Source organism: Nycticebus coucang, chromosome 7 (genome assembly GCF_027406575.1).
Source record: "Nycticebus coucang isolate mNycCou1 chromosome 7, mNycCou1.pri, whole genome shotgun sequence".
Lineage (NCBI taxonomy): Eukaryota > Metazoa > Chordata > Mammalia > Primates > Lorisidae > Nycticebus > Nycticebus coucang.
This window is the reverse complement of record NC_069786.1, coordinates 98,970,012-98,993,589: the sequence shown is the minus strand read 5'-3', so window position 1 is coordinate 98,993,589 and position 23,578 is coordinate 98,970,012. Positions and strand designations below refer to the sequence as shown.

At 37.9% G+C, this 23,578-nt stretch overlaps 2 protein-coding genes across 4 annotated transcripts in view; both read left to right on the top strand.

Moving 5' to 3' along the window:
- Window positions 1-1,099, top strand: part of TMEM237 (transmembrane protein 237) — a 29,184-nt gene extending 28,085 nt beyond the window's left edge. For all 3 annotated transcript variants that reach the window (XM_053597940.1, XM_053597941.1, XM_053597939.1), the window contains one exon: window positions 880-1,099. In XM_053597940.1, the coding sequence (XP_053453915.1) occupies window positions 880-947 (68 nt within the window). In that variant the 3' untranslated portion in view covers window positions 948-1,099. The remainder of the gene's footprint in view (window positions 1-879) is intronic.
- Window positions 1,100-8,847: 7,748 nt separating this feature from the next.
- The window catches only part of C2CD6 (C2 calcium dependent domain containing 6), a 216,480-nt gene continuing 201,749 nt past the window's right edge, over window positions 8,848-23,578 (top strand). The window contains 1 exon segment of the mRNA XM_053597422.1: window positions 8,848-9,072. Coding sequence (XP_053453397.1) covers window positions 8,848-9,072 — 225 coding nt within the window.

Sequence of the window (23,578 nt, the reverse complement as noted above, 5' to 3'; positions counted from 1 at the left end):
AAATTAAATATCTATGCTAACTAAGAGTTTAAATGTAGAAATGTCAAGTACTAGTATCTACGGATGGTTGGGATTGAAGCTCCATTCGGCAGAGTTGTTCAGTATTCAGTCTAAATCACAAAGTGTGTGTTACTTAATAAATAATCCCCAGAATCCTGTTCTCCTTTAGGGGAGTGTGGGTCTTATAACATGTGGATTAAAAACAAATATACAATGAGGAAGCAATACCTAGCTTATTGGATTGCTTTGGTGATTAAATGGGATAACACATTTAAAATACCTTGGCATATATTTGTTGTTAGTCCCAAGTCTTTCCTCTGTATCTGTCTTCTACATTTTAGATTATCTGATCACTGTAGAATTAGACGTTTTAGCTGCTTAATAATCCTGGATGCCCTAAGTAACTTAAATTTTCTAGTAAAATTTTCTTATATTTTCTCCATTACATATGTTTCATTTTTCCTGGGGTTCTTAATAAATTTTAAGTTTACACATTTTAAAGTATAAAACTTGTGCATTTGTTATTAATCCACTTTTTATTTTTTGATTCTTAAAATATTTTTAATTAATTAATTTTGGAGACAGAGTCTCACATAGTCACCCTGGGTAGAGTGCTATGGTGTCATAGCTCACAGCAACCTCAAACTCTTGAGCTCATGTGATCCTCTTGCCTTAGTCTCCTGAGTAAGTGGGACTACAGGTGCCCTCCAATTAATTCACTTTTTAAATTAGATTTCACTGTCAAGAATTCTTGTACTTGAGGGCTTTCTATTACTGTAGATTACATCAAAATCTCAAGAGATTGTTTATTAATAAGCTGTAAAAGTCTTTTAAAGCATTAGGAAACTATTTTAAGTGCATGTTCGTTTTCTTCTCCAGAGTTAATGTTCTCTTCTGATGTGGAAGAATATCCTGATAAAGATAAAGGAATCAAAGCCTTGTCATAAACCAACTCACCTTGAGAGGAATAATGATCTACTATTTTTCCCATTTTTGTTTTTAAATGTATTTTTATAAGGTGTGTATATTTGTATTTGTAGTAGACTTTTTTGATTATATAATACTGAAACATTTTTCAAGATTATGAGAAATGTTAAAATTGTATATGCAATTTATACCTAAACACTAATTTCTATAGCATTAACATCTCAATGACAAAAGAGATAATAAGCTGGAAACTACCAGGTGAAAGTGTTTATTTCCTTTCTCTTCAAAATGTCTAATTATAAAGAAAAAAAGTGTTTATTTCATTCTTTTCTCATATTACTTGTATTTATAATCAATTTCTTAAAAAGCACTAATTCAGAAAAAGCCATAACTTTAGTGTTATAAAATATATTAGGTTTAAACATGAATTTAGGGGGAATCAAGTAGAAGTGAAAAAAGCCTACATTATTTTTTATGTCTCCTTACTGAATAAATTGAAATATGAAATTTGTCTTTTCTGAAACAGTGATTTGTGCATCATGTAATCATGTAATTTAGCATTAAAAATGTTTTATATCATGGCTAAAATAAAAAGGGAATGTATCTTTTCATTTGAAAAGTTTTATAACCTGAGAAGTTACTTGTCTTTAAAATCTGTACCCATGGTTCCTACATCAGGATCTCATAGGGAGCTTTAAAAAACATGCAACAGAAGAGAAGCTGAGCAAGCCCAGAGCTCAGGGGAGTAAAGAAGAGGCATATGAGCTTGTTGGGCTAACAAACGTGACCTCTCCTGTGGGGGCCTACGTCCTCACACCTTTGCCAGGATTTGCCCTGAGCGTAGTTGATGCGAGAAAAATTCAGACTCAGTTATCTGAATGAATAACCCAGGGAGCCTGTGAGGGTCATACACTAAGCTAACAGCATTTCAAGTGCAGCCAGCAAGTGCAGCACTGGGCCATTCTCCCATAGGTCTCTTTATTCAATCAAAAATCATAAATCATGTTGATGCCACAATGCATAAACTTAAGGCACCTCAAGTAATCATTAACAATCTGAAGAAGGGAAACAAAGGAAAGGAAAATCATGCGGGCACACCATGTGATTACAACTTTACAAATTGGGGATAAACTTGCCTCTCTTCAGTGATTTCTATCTATGCCTGGGCAAGACTCAGATGGTAGTAATCTTTGGTTGCTAGGCATTCTGTTCCAGCCACCAGCTAACAATAGGGCCACTTGTGGCACCTCAAAGGGGGACACAGGATCTTGGACTGTGGCCAAGAAGACCCCCAGAGTCCTAGTTCTGCACCTGCCACGTGCCCGACATCCTGTGTAGACCACCAGGCTATTGCTAGCTGCAGGGGGTTTGAGGAAGTTAGATTGTAGTCAACAAGCCCCCCAGAAGAAATGCCTGGCCTAACCTACCCTACAAACCTGACTCCTACACTTGGCAGTACTGTTTCCTCTTTCTCCTTTCTTTTGAGAAACAAGAAATACAAATAGAAATTCACCATCCCTATTGTCAAGCTCTTTGTCAGAGAGATTATTGGCTTTCCAGGGAATCCTTCCCTTGAGGTGGGTCCTGCACTGGAAAAGGTCTCTTCAGAGCCATATATAGGGGATGTCTCAATTGGTATCTGTGAGACCCTAGAGCTCAAGACAATGATAAGACTTGCTATGGAAAAAGTGTCTCAAAGGCTGTTGAGCACATCAGTAAAACTGCTCCGATTAGGGCAGCGCCGGCCACATACACTGAGGCTGGTGGGTTCAAACCCAGCCCAGGCCAGCTAAAACAACAATGACAACTGCGATGAAAAAAAAAATAGTTGGGTGTTTGTGGCAGGCACCTGTGGTCCCAGCTACTTGGGAGGCTGAGGCAAAAGAATCGCTTAAGCCCAAGAGTTGCTGTGAACTGTTGACACTTTGGCACTCTACTCATGGCAACAGCTTAAGATTCTGTCTCAAAAAACAAAACAAAGCAAAAAAAAATACAAAACCAAAAACCTCTGATTAGCAAACAACTGAACATTGTGGAACAGAAAGGATTGACAGATTAAAGGTAGAGATGCATGGTCCTGGTAATAAGGCCAAATTTGGTGGGAGCTTTATTCCAGGAATATCTTCTGCTGTTGTGAGGCTGGAGCTGAGGAAAAGGGGTTATACCTGCTGTCAGAGAATTGTGAATTTGCTGGGAATCCTGAAGTCATTTTCCAGTTCTAGCTTTCACTGTGGTCAGCAATGGTTCTCCCTCTGGCAAGAAGCTGGCAGTGTATGAGTTTGTGATCCTCTCTGTCAACAAACTTCAGGGAAGCTGTGCTCATGAGAGCTGAGTGTTACAAACCTGAGCAGTATCATCAAGGAGAATATAAGAAAGCTGCTACCAATGTGGGGGATTAGCATAGGCTGAATAATATCCCCCAAAGAAGCCCAAGTCCTAGTCCCTGGAATGTGTGAATATATATTACTTTTGAAAAAAGGATTTTACAGATATGATAAAGGTTATGAACCTTAAAATGAGGAGCTTCTCCTGTATTATCTGGGTGGGCCCAGTGTAATCTTATGAGTCCTTAAAAGCAAAGAAGAGAACCTTTCTGTGCACTTGTCTGTACTCAGAGAAATAGGTCAGGAAGTTGGGGTTGCTGGCCTTGAAGGTGGAGGAGGGGACTGCTAGCCACCATGCTCTAGAAGCTGAGTGTGGCCCTTGGTTGACAGCCAGCAAGATCTTGGTCCCATAACTGCAAAGAACTGAAATTTGCCAACATCCTAAATCATCAAGGAAAAAGGTCCTCCCCTAGAACCTCCAAGAAGGAAAGCAGCTCTATGGACACCTTGGTTTTGGCCTGGTGCCTTCCATGTCAGACTTCTAACATATAGAACTATAAGACATCAAATGTATTTTGACCAAGTTACTAAATCTGTAGTAATTTGTTATGGCAGCAATAGAATGGTAATACAGAGTTGGTGGGAGTTTTGCTCCTTATATCCTAGAGAATGAAGAAGACTGGAGCTACCACAGAATGTAGCAAAGCTGGCCACATTGACAATATTGTAATTGGCATGGGCATAGTTGCCTTTGAATTCTTTCAGATCTGAGAAGAACAACCTGAATTTCAAATCTCCTAATGACCCAAGAGGTACATAGTCCTGAGAAACTGGTGGGCCTACACATCCTTCATCAGGGAAACACCAAAGGAAAGATTCCTTTGACCAAGATGATTGGGAAGCTTGGGAGAAGTTCACTGCTAATGCATGTCTCCAAGAGATGGGGAATGAGGCATGTAGCTAGGGCCATGAATGAGAATTCATACAACTTTGTCCAGCTTCTAGTGAACAAGGTTAGCACATAAGCTGGTCCAGCCTATCATGCTGACTTAAGATGCTTATTGTCAACCTGGTGGTGAGGCTCTGCACTGGACAGATTAATAGAGGGACACCTCGCTGATTGGAAACCCTGGCCAGGTACAAAAAATCAGTCTTCTAGAAAGAAGTCCTAGCCAATTAGGCTTTGAGCAAGAAAGCTCTTGAAATTTTCAAGCACTAGCCAGTTGAGTAGACTTCTCCTCAACCAAACACGGACAGCTCAAAGCATCAGACCAAAACACGTAAGGGCTTTGATAATCAACTCCTTTATCTATCTCAGTGCCTCATTAAAATTGCTATGCTAGGAGCCAAATTTGTTCACCTGGAACCACATTGGAAATTCTTGCCTTGTAATCACATGATTGGTTTAAATTCTTTTTTCTCACCTTTCTCCCCACCTCAAGTGGTAGTGATAGTAGAGTTTCTGAGGTGTCAGTAGACAAGCTCTCCAGTGGAGTTTTTCTTGTTGCAAAACATTCAGTAATACCTGTCTTTTCCTCCTCCACTCCCCTCAAAGAAAACAAAGCATCTAATTCTCACAGATTCGGGTTCAATACGTTTGAGGTGGTGCCTGGAAAACCACATTTAAAAAAAGGGCACACTTGGTGATTGTGACATAGCCATCAGAGTAGCCACCACATGGAACTTCTAGTCTACATAAACCAGTTGTAATTTATCCTGAAACATAAAGCTCAGACTATGATAGATGATTTCATCTTGGCAAATTGCTAAGTGTGGGGGAGAAAAAAATGAAGAAAATGAATATGTTTGGTATCTTGTTTTCTAGAGGCTCATAATCTAGTTGGAGAGACAAAGTTAAGCATAGGATTAGAAGAATTGAGAAAAGAATTGTGGCTAAAGTTGAGTATGGATAAAGAGCTTTATAGGATAGATGGGACATCTGGTGGAGATGGGGAATGAAAAAAAGACCACACTACATACGTGAGGAGCCCTGGGGGCTTTTTATTTGGAAATTAACAAAAATGTTGCAAGTAAGTATAATAGCAACTGCAATCTAGATCAACCTAGATTTAATAATTGTTAAAATTTTGCCTTATTTGCTCTTGTACATCCCCCTTTTTTCTTTTGAAACTTTTTGAAATTAAGTAGTTAATAACAGGACCCTTGACTTTCAGCATGCATTTTATAAAAATAAGGACATTTGTTTATGTAAGCACACAGCTGGGAAATAGTTTTATAATACCTAATATCCAGTCCATTCTCAGACATCCCTAGTTGTTCCTCAAGATTTAGTCAATGTTTATACACTTCATTCTATTGTTAGCTCTCTTATTTCTTAATTTAAATCCATCTCTCTACCTTCTTTTCTTCTTTATGACTTTTTTTATTTTTTAGCTCTGTTCTGGTTTCTCAATACTTCATGGCATTTTTTAAATGAAAATTTTCACTGAGATAAGTGTGAATCCATGCAATTGTAAGAAATAATACAAAGAGATCCTTTGTATATTTTGCCAGTATCACCTAATGATAATATTTTACAAAACCATAGTATATCACAAGGGTATCGAGTTGATAGAACCCATCCATCATATTGAGATTTCCCCAGTTTTACGTATACTCACGTGTTTAAAGTCCTATATAATTTTATCACTTGTGTAAATCTGTGTATCTACCACCACAGTAGAGATACTGAACAGTTCCAAAAACCATGTTGTGATCCCCCATGTTGCCCTTTCATAACCATACCCATCTTCCTGGACTGCTCTTCCAATACCCTTAACTTTAATCCCTGGCAACCATTAAGCTGTGTTCTATATTTAATTTTTTTTCTTTGCATAAATTGAATTATGTGATTTGTAATAGTTTAGAATTGAATTTTTTTCTTCTCAGCATAATTCCCTAGAGTTTCATTCAAGTTGTTATATGTCCAACAGTTCACTCCTTTTTATTGAGGAGTCATACTTTAAAGTTTACAGTTTTACCATCCACCAGTTTAAAGTTGTTTTACCATCCACCAGCTGAAGGACATCTGAGCTGACTCCAGTTTTTGGCTGCTATGAATAAAGCTGCTATGACCATTCATGTACATTTTAGTGTGAACTTAAGTTTCCAGTTCTCTGAGATAAATGCCCAGAAGTGAAATTGATGGGTTGTATGGTAATTGCACATTTAATTTTTAAAGAAAGTGCCAAATTGTTTTGTAGAGTGGCTGTACCATTCTGTATTCCTATGACAATTTTTTTTATTTTTTTTTTTTTTGCGGTGCAAGCCAGCTTTGTTTTAGAGCATCCCACTTACATTTTGAATTGTTTGCCTTTTTCTTTTTTTTTAATTATTTTTTATTAAATCATAACTTTGTACATTGATGCATTTATGGGGTTGTTTGCCTTTTCCCTAATAGTGTCATTTAATTTGTTTCTCAGTCTTCTCTGGAGGTTAGATTAGATTTAGGTTTGCTTTTTTTTAAGTAGGGTTACTTCATGTATGATGCAATATACTTTATGTTGCATAACATGAATCTTAAGGACATCATAGGGAGCTGGTGGACAGCAAGTCTCATTGACATAGTAATTTAGACATCACACTGCATAGATCCAAACATGTATTTAAAACCCTTTGGAATATTGAGCCATGTGCCCTGAAGAGCACCAGGTGAGGATCAGGTTCCAGCCTCCAATGAACTTCATCTTCTGAGATTAGCGACTAACAGTGTGATCCCATTAATAGGATGTGAAAGTTGTCAGAACCAAAATGGAGTCACTTGTGTTAAAGACCGACAAATACAGGCCTGGAAGGCCATGAAAAGAGGCTTCCAGATAGCAAGAGCTAATATAAAAGACTTGCAAAAACCACATCTTGCACAAAGTTCATACAATCTCTCTCTCTCTCTCTCTCTCTCTCACACACACACACACACACACACACACACAAATTGTAATTGGCATGGGCATAGTTGCCTTTGAATTCTTTCAGATCTGAGAAGAACAACCTGAATTTCAAATCTCCTAATGACCCAAGAGGTACATAGTCCTGAGAAACTGGTGGGCCTACACATCCTTCATCAGGGAAACACCAAAGGAAAGATTCCTTTGACCAAGATGATTGGGAAGCTTGGGAGAAGTTCACTGCTAATGCATGTCTCCAAGAGATGGGGAATGAAACACACACACCCACACACACACAAATAACTTCTGAGAGGACATTTGTTCAGCATCTTCCTATCCAACCTTAGACTGGCACCATCCTTGCTATTGATACTCATAGCCAAGGCTGATTATCACAAAACGATTATGGGATCTCATTTTTGCTTTAGAAACCTTTGTCTTCCTTTACCTCTCTGAATACATGCTCAGTTTACTATGGTATTTGTATTCCCATTGCAATGCCTATTCCTGAATAAATCTCATTTTCTTTTAGAGCCGCTTCTCTGTTATTTAGGTGGACAAGGGATATGCTAAACAGTAGCTTGGAAGCAACAGTTAGTTCTGCTTTTGAGGTATGTGTATGGGGTTATAAGACTTAATCAAAAGTGATATTTGTGCTGGTTCTTGAATAAAAGAATAGATTCCAGAAAGTATAACAACAAATAACAAATAATCATCTTAATATAGGAGAGTGCAACTTGGAGGCCTTTGGTTTCCATATTAAGAAATTTAGGCTGGGTGTGGTGGCTCACGTCTGTAATTCCAGCTCTGGGAGGCCAAGGCGTGTGCCTGTGGTCCCAGCTACTTGGGAGGCTAAGGCAAGAGAATCGCTTGAGCCCAGGAATTTGAGGTTGCTGTGAGCTATGAGGCCACAGCACTCTACTGGGGACAGCAAAATGAGACTCTGTCTCAAAAAAAAAAAAAAAGAAAAGAAAAGAAATTTAGATTTCATGGATGATAAAGACATTCTAGAAGTCTCTGGTTTTTCTTTGAATGGTAAAATTATACTAATACTGCAGCAGTGGGAGGAATGGATAAGAGCTGATGGAAGACCCATGAGTGAACCATTGCAACCACCCATGTGTGGAATGTCCCAAACTAGGTTCATATATTTGGGGGTAAAATTTAAAAAACATCTGAATTTTTAAGATTCTTTTTGGGGATATGACATTGCTGCATCAAATGAGTTTGGCGTATGGTTTAAGAGGGAAGATAAATACTGTATATGTAAATATTGTGCTACGTGTCTGTGGAGCAATTGGGTAAAGACGTCCAAGTAGAATGTGGGAAATGTAACAGCTGGAACTCAGGGGATAGTGTACAGAAATGATGATTGATACGGTAGCTCTAAAAAGAAATAGTGAGGGAGAAGAGGGGTCACGAGCAATTAAAGGCCAAACAAGACAATGAACCAAGGTTTAAATCACCGTGCTGAGGAGCCTTGCTCTCCACCAGCGTGCTCTGACCTCCTTCCGAGGGAGACCGAAACGTCCAGGCAAGTGCTTGCAACAGACGCTCCAAGGTCCAGAAAGCCCGAGCCTCCCAGACCTCCACGCTCTCCCTGCAGCCTCCGGGCCGGGACTGCGCTCGCGAGAAAAGCGCGGGAGAGGTGGCGCCTGCGCAGTAGCGGCAGAGCGTCAGTTAGGCGCTAACAGGCCCTGGAGGATGGAGCGATGGAGCCGCAGGAGACAAGTCTACCTGCCAACACCACCGAGAACCGCGGCTGGCCGGTCCGCTCCCTGTACACCGCACCTATGCTTGAGAGAAAACCCAGTGGCAACCCAGACTCCATGCACTTCAAGGGGTCCAAAGTTTCTGTTGCCCGTCACTCCCGGGACCCTGTCAAGACACACAAGGAAAAGGACCAAGGAGAATCCCTCTGGAACCCGCTGCTGAGCGTGAGTGGTGGGCCTGGTGCAGCCAGGGCGCGAGGTGCAGCGGGGTGCAGCGGGGTGTGCCCCCGCCCGACCGCCTGGAGGGTGGGGACGGGATCACAGGGGGCTGGGCCTGGTGAAGGGAGCCCTGCCCTGAACTGGAAGGTGCTGGTACTTGAGGAATAGTTTACTTGTGAGACCGTGGGTATTTATTTATTTATTTATTCTCAGAGCCTCGTTTTATTAACTGTTAAATGAAGACAATAATTATTGACCTACCTTGCTTAAAGGAAAACTGAAGGAGATAATGATAAAGGGCTTAGCACGGTACAAAGAGTCAATAGAAGTTAGCTGCCGTCGGCGTCATCATCATCACCATCATCGAAATTTCATTTATTTGGTTAAGGGACTGAAGTCCAGAAACTAAAGTTACTCTTGCTTTTATTCCTGAGATTCGCTCAGAGTCTATCTGCAGAAGCAAATCTGCATCATGTTTGCAAACTGAATTGATTACTTCCTGAAACTCTTTGAGTTTACTCTATTTAGCCATAGCTCTAGAGCCCAGAGACCTAAATGGTAAAGGAAAATCAAATTGAAACTCACCGTTTCAAAATTGTTAGAGGATATTTAGGGTTTTACACCCTCTGTTGCTCTTCAGTTATAAAGAAATAGAACAGGTACAATTATTTATCAGGAAACAAATGGCATGCAAAAAGATGATGTCCTTCTTTGTAAAATTTGGGAGTTGAATTATTTAATCTCTAAGATATCCTTCTAATTCCAAAAAATTAGAATACTTTAAAGTATTGTTATAATAAAGAGAGAGCATATTAGGTGTTAGCTATAGGATAATCAAAAAAACCACAAAGGTTGTCTAAGAGAACTATGCTTGAAAATCTATGCCACAGACAATGTTTGTTGTGTGTCCTCTTAAAGAATTGGACTTTATTCTACGGAATGATGATCTCTGATTTTCTTTTTTAAGTTATGAGGATCCCTTTTCAATGTAAGAAAATCTCCCCACCTAAAAGTAGCAGCTCTTTTATTATCCACTGATAGAGAAAATCTACAATAACAAAAACTACCATGTAGGTATTATATTTTCAATGCAATTTGCTTGAGACGAGGTTTCCTTTAGTTCTTGGATCACCTGTATCCAGATCTTCTGGGGGTCTCGTTAAAATGTAGATTCCTGGGCCTCCCCTGTTAGATCTACTGAATCAGAAAGGTGAGGCCCCAGGAATGTGCTCAAATTTTAAAATATTTTAGGTTATTCTTAGACACAATCATGTTTGAGAATCATGACAGGGGAAATGGGCATCTATGTGCAGTTTGTAGACTGACGGTGTAGGAGGGAGAAAGAAGCAAGTAGAGCCAGAAGAGTCAGATGAATTGGGTGAAAGAAAAGGAGAGATAAGTGACGAGAGGTCGCAGGCAGATTTTTAAAAAAGGGTTGTTGAATGTAAGTTACTAAGAGAAGTGGTAGGATTAGAGATAGTACTCAAATCAAGGAATATTGTGGTTTATGACTTTACTAAAAATGTGGGTAATCTACTCTACATTTTGTAGTTCGATTCTTTGAATCTCCTAATTCCCTTCAGCAGCTCACTGCAATTCTACTTCTTGGACCTTGTCTTTACTCTTAAAAGTTTCACCTCTCGAGTCCTGAAGTCTAGTATTCTACTTCCTACCCTCTAACTCTGCTTTTATTAACCTTGTTCTTTGAAACATATGACAAAGTTTGTCCTAGACCCTGAGGATGCAACAGTAGACAAGACAGGCAGAGATCCTTCCTTTAGGAAGCTAGTGTTCAAATTGGAGAGACAGTTAACAGGTTATACTGTGTTCCAGAGGAAATAAAAAGAGCACTTAATTGTGATAGAGAGACAGATGGTACTTTGAATAGGGGATCAGAGAAGGCCTCCCTGAGGAAATGGCTTTTAAGGAAAAACCTGAAGAATGAGACGGGCTAGTGGTTTAGAGTTGGAAGGACAGCAATGAGAGGGAATGAGCAAGTTTCTGCAGAGGAATAAAGTTTGGAATGTTCAAGGAACGTAGTGAATAAAAGGAAATGTGTCATGAGATGAGGCTGTGTAACATCTTTTTGTATGCTTAATACCCTTTAAAAATGTTTTTTTGCATGTAAATTGGTTCAAGTCATTTTTTTAATCTAATTTTTGTTCTTTCCTCAGTTTTTCAAAAGTACTTTAATTAGACTGATATAAAACTTCATATATGATACATGTCACAAATTTTCTCACATTCAACAATTATCTTTTGACTGCTTATAGTGATTTTGGGTATGTAATTTTTAGTTTCATTGATTTTTTAAAAATTGTTTTTCTGTTCGTTTCTGCTCTAATCTGTGCTATTCCTTTTCTTCTAATGTGGGCATTCCTTTTTTATATAGTTATTTGAGATGCCAAGTTAGGTTATTTATTTGAAATCTTCTTTTTTGATATGGAGAAATTTATTGCTATTTGTTATTCACACACAAAAACCACTGTCTTAGTATTGCTGTTGCAGCATTCCATAAATTTGTGTATGTCGTGTTTTCCTTTTTGTCTAAAAATACTTTTTAATTTCTTTTTTAATATCTTCTTTGACCCATTGGTTGCTCAGAAGCCTCTTTAATTTCCACATATTGGGAAAGGGGTTTGGTAAGTTCCGACCTAATGAGTACAATGCACAGGTGTATAGCACACTTCTTGGGTAGAGAACACACTACAACTTGGACTTTAACCTTACAAATGCAAACAATGTAACCTAATCATATATACCCTCATTTTAATCTAAAATACAAATATTCCAGGTATTTGTGAATTTCCCAAATTTCTTTCCGTTATTTCTAGTTTCATACCATTGTGGTCAGAAAAGATGCTTGATATGATTTCAGTCTTCTTAAATTTGTTAAGTCTTGTTTGCAACTTAATATGTGATCTATTCTACAGACTGTCCCATTAGGGCTTGAAATGCATATTCTGCTACTGTTAGATAAAATGTCTGAATATGTTTGTTGGGTCCATTTAAAGTGTAGTTCAAAGCCAATGTTTGCTTATTGGTTTTCTGTCTGGATGATCTGTTCATTGCTGAAAGTGGAGTATTGAGGTCTGCCAATATTATGTTGCCATTTCTCATTTCAGATATATTAATACTTGCATTATATATTTAGGTGCTCTGATATAGGGTGTGTATATATTTACAATTGTTATGTCTTCTTATGAATCAACTCTTAATGATAAAAGAGTCAATTCTGGGTGGCGCCTGTGGCTCAAGGAGTAGGGCACCGGTCCCATATGCCGGAGGTGGCGGGTTCAAACCTAGCCCCGGCCAAAAAAAAAAAAAATAAAAGAGTCAATTCTTTGTCATTTTATAGTTTTGACTTAGAGTCTACTTTGGCTGATATTAAGTGTAGCTACCTCTATTCTGTTTTGGTTTCCATTTGCATGGAATATAAGCCTATGTATGTCTTTATAGCTGAAGTGAATTTCTTGTAGTAGGATGTCTTTTGATCTCTCTCTTTTTTTTTAATTCCATTCAACCACTCTTATTTATTTATTTATTTATTTTTGTGGGTTTTGGCTGGGGCTGGGTTTGAACCCTCCACCTCCGGCATACAGGACCGGCGCCCTACTCCTTGAGCCACAGGCGCCGCCTGCGATCTTATGTTTTTGGATTGGAAAATTTAATCCATTAACATCTAAAGTAATATTGATATGTAAGAACTTATTATTACCATTTGTTAATTATTTTCTGGCTGTTTTTTCATCATTTTATTTTTTTTCTTCCTTTCTTGCTGTTTTCTTTTGTCATTTAATGATTTTCCATAATGGTCCACGTTGATTACTTTCATTTTATCTTTTGTATAATATACCTACTATAGGTTTTTCTTTTTAATTTATTTTTTTAAATTTCAAATTAATATGAGGGTACTTTTTTTTTAGGTCACATTGATTTCACTTCCAAGGTAAAGTTTAAATTGCAGTTGAACCCCTCACCCAGGAAGCATGCTTAACAGCCCTCACTTTGTGCACAGTAGATGAGATCTCACCAATCGCCCTCCCTCCCGTACCCTCTCCCTTGCTAGACTATATTTGTGTTTTATCATTTGTATGGGTATTAATTGTTTATATATTGTTGTCATGTTAGTATTGACTACATTGGATTTTTTTTTTTTTCCGTTCTTGCGATACTTTACTAAGAAGAATGGGTTTTAACTCCATCCAGGTAAAACATAAAAGATATAAAGTCTCCATTTTTTCTTAGGGTAAATAGTACTCTATTGTATGCAAATACCACAGTTTGTTAGTCTGTCCATGAGTTGATGGGCATTTGGGTTACTTCCAAAACTTGGCAATTATGAATTGAGCTGCAATAAACATTCTGGTGCAAATGTCTTTTGTAGGTTTTTCCTTTGTGATTATGCTTCATACCTTACATAAAACATCTTGTAACAGTCTGTTTTAAGCTGATAGCAACTTAATTATAATTGCATACAAAAATTTTACCCTTTTACTTTTTGCCCTATTTTATGGTTACGATGTCTCTATTTATATTTTTTATATTGTTTATCCATTAACAAATTATTGTAACAATAATTATTTTTAATACTTTTATCTTTTAACCTTTACACTAGAATTATGTGACTTACAATCCAGTATTAGAGAATTCTGAATTTGACGATGAATTTACCTTTATCAGTGAGTTTCATACTTTCATATTACTATGAAATGTTACTAATTAGTATCTTTTCTTTTCAGCTTAAAGAACTCCCTTTATCTTTTATTTTTTATTGTTGCATAGTATTTTATGTATTTTTTGGTATATGTATGAGTATTTGTTGAATCCATAGAATATGTAGAGAAAAAGTCAGGGTATTTGGCAAATAACTTACCTTGAGTATTTATCATTTGTGTGTGTTGGGAACATTTCAAACCCTTTCTTCTAGCAACTTTGAAATATACATTATTGCTAACTATAGTTACTCTACTTTGCTTTGAAACATTAGAACTTGTATCTTGTATCTAACTATGTTTGTACCCATTAACCAACCTCTCTTCATTCCTCCTCCCACTGACATACCATTCATAGCCACTACAATCTATTATTCTATATTCTCTACCTTCATGAGATTGACTTTTTCAGCACCCCCATACGAGCGAGATATGCAAGATTTGTCTTTTTGTGCTTGGCTTATTTCACTTTGCATAATAATTTCCAGTTCTTTCCATGTTGCTGCATATAACATAATTTCATTCTCTTTTATGGCATTGTGTGTATATACCACATATTCTTTATCTGTTTGTCAGTTGATGGACACTTAGGTTGATTACATATCTTTGTTATTGTGAATAATGCTGCAATAAGCAGGTGAATGCAGGTGTCCCTTTCATATACTAATTTATTTTCCTTTGGATAAATGCCCATTACTGAGATTGCTAGATAGTATAGTAGTTCTATTTTTAGTTTTGTGGTCTGTACTTTTGAGTTCTATTTTTAGGTTTTTGAGAAATCTCCATATTGTTTTCCATAATGGCTATGATAATGTGCTTTTCTACCAACAGTGTATGAATGTTATATATATATATATATTTTTTTTTTTTTTGAGACAGTCTCACTTAGTTGCCCTCATCAGAGTGCTGTGACATCACAGCTCACAGCAACCTCAAACTCTTGGGCTCAAGAGATTCTCTTGCCTTAGTCTCCCAAGTAGCTGGTACTATAGGCCCCGCCACAATGCCCAGCTATTTTTTGTTGTTGTTGTAGTTGTCATTGTTGTTTAGCAGGCCCGGGCTGGGTTCGAAACTGCCAGCCCAGGTGAATGTGACTAGCACCCTAACCACTCAGCTATGGGTGCCGAGCCTGTATGAGTGTTCTTTTCTCTACATACTTTCCAGCATTTATTGTTTGTCTTTTTAGGAACTGCTATTCTAACTGGGGTAAGTTGATGTCTCATTGTAGTTTTGACTTGCATTTCCCTGATGATTGGTGATGTTGAGCATTTTTTTCACATACCTATTGTCTGTTTGTATATCTTCTTCTTTTTTTTTTTTTTTGAGACAGAACCTCAAGCTTTGCTGGGGCATCACAGCTCACAGCAACCTCCAACTCGTGGGCTTAAGTGATTCTCTTGCCTCAGCCTCCCGGGTAGCTGGGACCACAGGCGCCCACCACAACGCCCAGTCATTTTTTTTGGTTGTAGCTGTCCAGGCCAGATTGGCATTGTTTGGCAGGCCCAGGCCAGATTCGAACCCACCAGCTCCCGTGTGTGTGGCTGGTGCCCTAGCTGCTTGAGCTACAGATGCCAAGCCTGTATATCTTCTTTTGAGAAACGTCTATTCATGTCCTTGGCCCACTTTTTAATGGAATTAATTATTTTTTTTTCTCGAGTCTTATGTGTTCTTTGTATATTCTAGATATTATTCTCTCGTTGGATGAACGATTTGCAAATATTTTCTGCCATTCAACAGGTTCTCTCTTCACTTTGTTGATTGTTTCCTTTGCTGGGAAGAAGCTTTTTAGTTTAACCTAGTCTCATTTGTCTATTTTGTGTGTGGGGGGGGTGGTGCGCACGCATGCTTGCGTGTGTGGGGGGGGTGTGGTCTGTACTTGTGCATTCTTAGCTATAAAATCTTTGCCCAGACCAATGTCCTGAAATGGTTTTCTTATTTTTCCTTCTAGTTGCTTTATAGTTCCAGGCTTTATTTTTAAATCTTTAACCCATCTTCAGTTGATTTTTACATATGGTGACAGATAGGAGTTCAGTTTCTTTCTTCTGAATATCTAAATGGTCACCATTTATTGAAGAGGGTGACCTTTCCACAGTGTATGTTCTTGGTGCTTTTGTCAAAAAGCAGTTGGCTGTAAATATGTGGGTGCCCTCCACAATGCCCGGTTATTTTTTGGTTGTAGTTGTCATTGTTGTTTGGCATGCCCAGGCTGGATTTGAACCCGCCAGTTCCGGTGTCTGTGGTTGGCACCCTACCTGCTGAGCTACAGGTGCCGAGCCTCTTTTCTAATTTGGATATTTTCTTTCTCTTGCCTGATTACTCTAATTTGGATATTTTCTTTCTCTTGCCTGATTACTATGGCTAGAATTTCCAGTTCTTTGTTAACTCAAAGTGATGAAAATGGGCATCTTCTCTTATTCTAGTTCTTAGAAGAAAGGCTTTCAACTTTTCCCTATCCAGTAAAATACTAGCTATGGATTTGTTATAAATATGGCCTTTACAATGTTGAGGTGCATTCCTTGTACACTTAATTTGATGAAAGTTTTTATCATGAAGGGATGTTGAACTTTTTTTTTTTTTGAGACACAGTCTTATTTTGTTACCCTCAGTAGAGTGCTGTAGCATCACAGCTCACAGCAACCTCAACCTCTTGGGCTTAAGTGATTCTCTTGCCTCAGCCTCCCAACTAGCTGGGACTACAGGCACCTCCCACAATGCCTGGCTATTTTTCTTCTTGTTATTGTTGTTGTAATTGTCATTGTTGTTTGGCAGGCCCAGGCTGGGTTTGAACCTGCCAGGTCCGTTGTATGTGGCTGGCAACCTAGCTGCTGAACTATAGGTGATGAGCCAAGGGATATTAAACTTTATTAAGTGGTTTTTTCTGCATCTATTGAGAGGATCATGTGGTTTTTGTTGTTCTATAAATGTGATATATCATGTTTATTGATTTGCATATATTGAGTTATCATTGGATTCCTGAGGTAAATCCCACTTCATCTTGGTGGTTTTTTTTAATGTGTTATTGGATGTGGTTTGTTAATATTTTGTTGAGGATTTTTATGTTTATGTTCATCAGGGATATTAGCTTGTACTTTTCAGTTTTTTCTTGCATCTTTTTCTGGTTTTGTATTAGGGTAATGCTGGCCTCAGAATAGTTATTGTAATTTTTTGGAACAGTTTGAGGAGAACTGGTGTTAGCTCAGCAGTGAAGGTTTCTGTTCCTGAACTTTCTTTCTTTCTTTTTTTTTTACACGAGTTAATTTTTATGTCTAAGCACAAGGATAATGAAATATTTTTTCATGCAAATTATTATATACATTAAATAACATACAGTGGTAACAATGCAGTGTAGGTTTCCTGGGAAACAGACTCTGTGATAGAAATATACAAGCAGGAAGTGTATTCTATTCAGGCAGTGCTGTCTAGATGAGGACCAGTGAGAGTGAAAGAATGAAGGAGGATAGACAGAGCAAGAAGTTGAACTCTATCGAAGTCCCGACAAATATCTAAGTTGATTCCTTAAGGAACCTCTGAAGTTGAGAAAGCCCCTCAAAGATGTCTGAATTGAGGCAATGGCCAGTATTTGGATATCTGCCACCCCACAAACATGAATCTTGAATGAGACAACTCTCTTTAGCCAGGGGCAATTTCCAGAGAAGAACTCAGCAGAGAGCAGCCAACTACCAATCGTCCCAGTAGCTGAGGGAAGGGGAGCTTCAGTCACAGAAGGGTTGGGGATTTGTGAGAATCTGGGAAGCACATCAGAGCATAAACTACAGATGATCAAAAAGAATAATTCATAATTACAGCAAAGCTCTGCCTCAATCCCAGATACAATTGAATTTAAAATTATGAAAAAGTAAAATTCTAGCAAGAAAACAAAGAAACCACCTGAAATGCCAGCTACTGGAATTATGGAAACTTTATAGTAAGAGAGAAGAAAATAAGCCCCCCTAAAGGCCTCTAAATAGTGGGGAGAATTATTTCTGGGAATACTCATTTTGGTTTTTTGTTTGTTTTTTTTTCCACAGTCTCAAAAAATAGACAACTAATATTCATAAATAAATATAGAAGATAATTTCAAAAAACAGATCATGCCAAATCTTATAGACAATAGAAAAAGAAGAAATACTTCAAATTAATTCTACTTCATCTGGATATACCTGATCCTAAAATTGGAAAAAATGTATTATTATAAGGGGAAATTACAAACACATTTCACTTATAAATGAGGATGCAATACCCTAAACAACATGTTAACAAGTTGAATTAAAAATTATTGTTCAGAGGCGGAGCAAGATGGCAGCCGAGTAACAGCTTCCTTGCATCTGGGCACCGTGAGTCTGGGGATATAGGACTCCAGGCATCTCTGGCTAGTGGGATCTGCCTATCATCACCCCTGAGAGGATACAGGGAGTCAGCGAGAGACTTCTGGACCCCAAGAGGAGGACTAAAACAGTGGAAAACCGGCAAGTGGTCACGTGTGTTCAATCCGTCTTAACCCGCCTGCAACTTCCACAGGCACGAGAACTTAAAGAACAAGAGGAAGTGAAAGGAAAATTAGGGCAAGGAAACAGATAAAAGAAATCACCCATGAGGAAGAATCAGCAGAAAACTCCAGGCAACATGAAGAACCAGTACAGAACAACCCTGCCAAGGGACCATGAGGTAGCTACTGCAGAGGATTCCACCTATACAGAAATGTTAGGAATGACAGAAAGGGAATTTAGAATACACATGTTGAAAACAATGAAAGAAATGATGGAAACAATGAAGGAAACTGCTAATAAAGTGGAAAATAACCAAAAGGAAATCCAAAAACAGAATCAAATCAGAGATGAACGATATGAAGAATATAAAAAATTTCCCAAATATCACCAAAGATTCTGACACACTGCTTTCAGAGGGCTATCGGACCCCAGGTCGCCTCAACTCTAACCGAGCTTCTCCAAGACACATTGTGATGAACCTGTCCAAAGTCAAGACAAAAGAAAAGATTCTGCAAGCTGCCAGGAGTAAGCGCCAGTTGACCTACAGGGGCAAAACCATCAGATTGACCGCAGACTTCTCTAATGAAACTTTACAAGCAAGAAGACAATGGTCATCTACCTTTAATCTACTTAAACAGAACAATTTCCAGCCCAGAATTCTGTACCTGCTAAGCTAAGCTTCAAAATTGATGGAGAAATCAAATCATGTACGGATATACAAACATTGAGGAAATTCGCCACAACAAGACCAGCTCTACAAGAAATACTTCAACCTGTTCTGCACACTGACCACCACAATGGATCAGCAGCAAAGTAAGAACTCAGAAATTAAAGGACAGAACCAAACCTCCATACTGATGCAAAAGATAAAACTAAGCAATGGACTCTCACAAAATAAGACGAATAGAATACTACCACACTTATCAATTATCTCAATAAATGTTAATGGCTTGAATTCCCCACTGAAGAGACATAGATTGGTTGACTGGATTAAAAAACACAAGCCATCCATTTGCTGTCTGCAAGAAACACACCTGGCTTCAAAAGACAAATTAAAGCTCCGAGTCAAGGGTTGGAAGACAATTTTTCAGGCAAATGGAATTCAGAAGAAAAGAGGAGTTGCAATCTTATTTTCAGATACATGTGGTTTTAAGGCAACTAAAGTCAAAAAAGACAAAGATGGTCACTTTATATTGGTCAAGGGAAAAATACAACAAGAAGACATTTCCATTCTAAATATCTATGCACCCAATTTAAATGCTCCCAGATTCTTGAAACAGACCTTACTCAGTCTGAGCAATATGATACCTGATAATACCATAATAACAGGGGACCTAAACACTCCTCTTACAGAGCTGGACAGATCCTCTAAACAGAAATTAAACAAGGATATAAGAGACTTAAATGAGACCCTAGAACAACTGTGCTTGATAGACGCATATAGAACACTCCATCCCAAACATAAAGAATATACATTCTTCTCATCACCCCATGGAACATTCTCCAAAATTGATCATATCCTGGGACACAAAACAAATATCAACAGAATCAAAAGAATTGAAATTTTACCTTGTATCTTCTCAGACCATAAGGCACTAAAGGTGGAACTCAACTCTAACAAAAATGCTCGACCCCACCCAAAGGCATGGAAACTAAACAATCTTCTGTTGAATAACAGATGGGTGCAGGAAGAAATCAAACAGGAAATCATTAACTTCCTTGAGCATAACAACAATGAAGACACAAGCTACCAAAACCTGTGGGATACTGCAAAATCAGTTTTGAGAGGAAAATTCATCGCTTTAGATGCCTACATTCGAAAAACAGAAAGAGAGCACATTAACAATCTCACAAGAGATCTTATGGAATTGGAAAAAGAAGAACAATCTAAGCCTAAACTCAGTAGAAGAAAAGAAATATCCAAAATCAAATCAGAGATCAATGAAATTGAAAACAAAAGAATCATTCAGAAAATTAATGAAATTAATTTTCATTAATTAATGAAAAACCAAGGAGTTGGTTTTTTGAAAAAATAAATAAAATAGATAAACCATTGGCCAGACTAACGAGGAATAGAAAAGTAAAATCTCTAGTAACCTCAATCAGAAATGATAAAGGGGAAATAACAACTGATTCCACAGAGATACAAGAGATCATCTCTGAATACTACCAGAAACTCTATGCCCAGAAATTTGACAATGTGAAAGAAATGGATCAATATTTGGAATTACACCCTCTCCCTAGACTCAGCCAGGAAGAAATAGAGCTCCTGAACAGACCAATTTCAAGCCCTGAGATCAAAGAAACAATAAAAAAGCTTCCAGCCAAAAAATGCCCTGGTCTAGATGGCTTCACTCCAGAATTCTATCAAACCTTCAAGGAAGAGCTTATTCCTGTACTGCAGAAATTATTCCAAAAAATTGAGGAAGAAGGAATCTTCCCCAACACATTCTATGAAGCAAACATCACCCTGATACCAAAACCAGGAAAAGACCCAAACAAAAAGGAGAATTTCAGAACAATCTCACTCATGAACATAGATGCAAAAATTCTCAACAAAATCCTACCCAATAGATTACAGCTTATCATCAAAAAAGTCATTCATCATGATCAAGTAGGCTTCATCCCAGGGATGCAAGGCTGGTTTAACATACGCAAGTCTATAAACGTTATCCACCATATTAACAGAGGCAAAAATAAAAATCACATGATCCTCTCAATAGATGCAGAAAAAGCATTTGATAAAATGCAGCATCCTTTTCTAATTAGAACACTGAAGAGTATAGGCATAGGTGGCACATTTCTAAAACTGATTGAAGCTATCTATGACAAACCCACAGCCAATATTTTACTCAATGGAGTAAAACTGAAAGCTTTTCCTCTTAGAACTGGAACCAGACAAGGTCGTCCTCTGTCACCTTTACTATTGAACGTAGTGCTGGAAGTTCTAGCCAATACAATTAGGCAAGACAAGGAAATAAAGGGAATCCAAATGGGAGCAGAGGAGGTCAAACTCTCCCTCTTTGCTGACGACATGATCTTATACTTAGAGAACCCCAAATACTCAACCACAAGACTCCTAGAAGTCATCAAAAAATACAGTAATGTTTCAGGATATAAAATCAATGTCCACAAGTCAGTAGCCTTTGTGTACACCAATAACAGTCAAGATGAGAAGCTAATTAAGGACACAACTCCCTTCACCATAGTCTCAAAGAAAATGAAATACCTAGGAATATACCTAACGAAGGAGGTGAAGGACCTTTATAAAGAAAACTATGAAATCCTCAGAAAGGAAATAGCAGAGGATATTAACAAATGGAAGAACATACCATGCTCATGGATGGGAAGAATCAACATTGTTAAAATGTCTATACTTCCCAAAGCAATCTACCTATTCAATGCCATACCTATCAAAATACCAACATCGTACTTTCAAGAATTGGAAAAATATTCTGCGTTTTGTATGGAACCGGAAAAAACCCCGTATAGCTAAGGCAGTTCTCTGTAACAAAAATAAAGCTGGGGGCATCAGCATACCAGATTTTAGTCTGTACTACAAAGCCATAGTGCTCAAGACAGCATGGTACTGGCACAAAAACAGAGACATACACACTTGGAATCGAATTGAAAACCAAGAAATGAAACTAACATTTTACAATCACCTAATCTTTGATAAACCAAACAAGAACATACCTTGGGGGAAAGACTCCCTATTCAATAAATGGTGTTGGGAGAACTGGATGTCTACATGTAAAAGACTGAAACTGGACCCACACCTTTCCCCATTCACAAAAATTGATTTAAGATGGATAAAGGACTTAAACTTAAGGCATGAAACAATAAAAATCCTCAAAGAAAGCATAGGCAAAACACTGGAAGATATTGGCCTGGGGAAAGACTTCATGAAGAAGACTGCCATGGCAATTGCAACAACAACAAAAATAAACAAATGGGACTTCATTAAACTGAAAAGCTTCTGTACAGCTAAGGAGACAATAACCAAAGCAAAGAGACAACCTACACAATGGGAAAGGATATTTGCATATTTTCAATCAGACAAAAGCTTGATAACTAGGATCTATAGAGAACTCAAATTAATCCACATGAAAAAAGCCAACAATCCCTTATATCAATGGGCAAGAGACATGAATAGAACTTTCTCTAAAGATGACAGACGAATGGCTAACAAACACATGAAAAAATGTTCATCATCTCTATAGATTAGAGAAATGCAAATCAAAACAACCCTGAGATATCATCTAACCCCAGTGAGAATGGCCCACATCACAAAATCTCAAAACTGCAGATGCTGGCTTGGATGTGGAGAGAAGGGAACACTTTTACACTGCTGGTGGGACTGCAAACTAGTACAACCTTTCTGGAAGGAAGTATGGAGAAACCTCAAAGCACTCAAGCTAGACCTCCCATTTGATCCTGCAATCCCATTACTGGGCATCTACCCAGAAGGAAAGAAATCATTTTATCATAAGGACACTTGTACTAGACTGTTTATTGCAGCTCAATTTACAATCGCCAAAATGTGGAAACAGCCTAAATGCCCACCAACCCAGGAATGGATTAACAAGCTGTGGTATATGTATACCATGGAATACTATTCAGCCATTAAAAAAAATGGAGACTTTACATCCTTCGTATTAACCTGGATGGACGTGGAAGACATTATTCTTAGTAAAGCATCACAAGAATGGAGAAGCATGAATCCTATGTACTCAATCTTGATATGAGGACAATTAATGACAATTATGTTTATGGGGGGGAAACAGAAGGAGAGACGGAGGGAGGTGGGTGGGGCCTTGGTGTGTGTCACACTTTATGGGGGCAAGACATGATTGCAAGAGGGACTTTACCTAACAATTGCAATCAGTGTAACCTGGCTTATTGTACCCTCAATGAATCCCCAACAATAAAAAAAAAAAAAAAATTATTGTTCAAATAATGTACTTTGGTCAAAATTAAATCCAACTAATGTGAGAATTAGTCACTATTTTCTTTTTTTTTTCTTTTCCTTCCCCTACCCCATCCCTCCTCTCTCTGTCTGCTCTCCCCTTCCCCCACCTCCACCGTGTCATTAATTCTCATATCAGTTGAATACATAGGATTCATGCTTCTCCATTACTGTAATGCTTCACTAAGAATAATGTGTTACACCTCCATCCAGGTTAATACTAATGCTACAAAATCTCCCTTTTTTTATTTTATTATTTATTTATTATTTTTTATTAAATCATAGCTGTGTACATTGATATAATCATGGGGCATCATTCACTAGCTTCACAGACCGTTTAC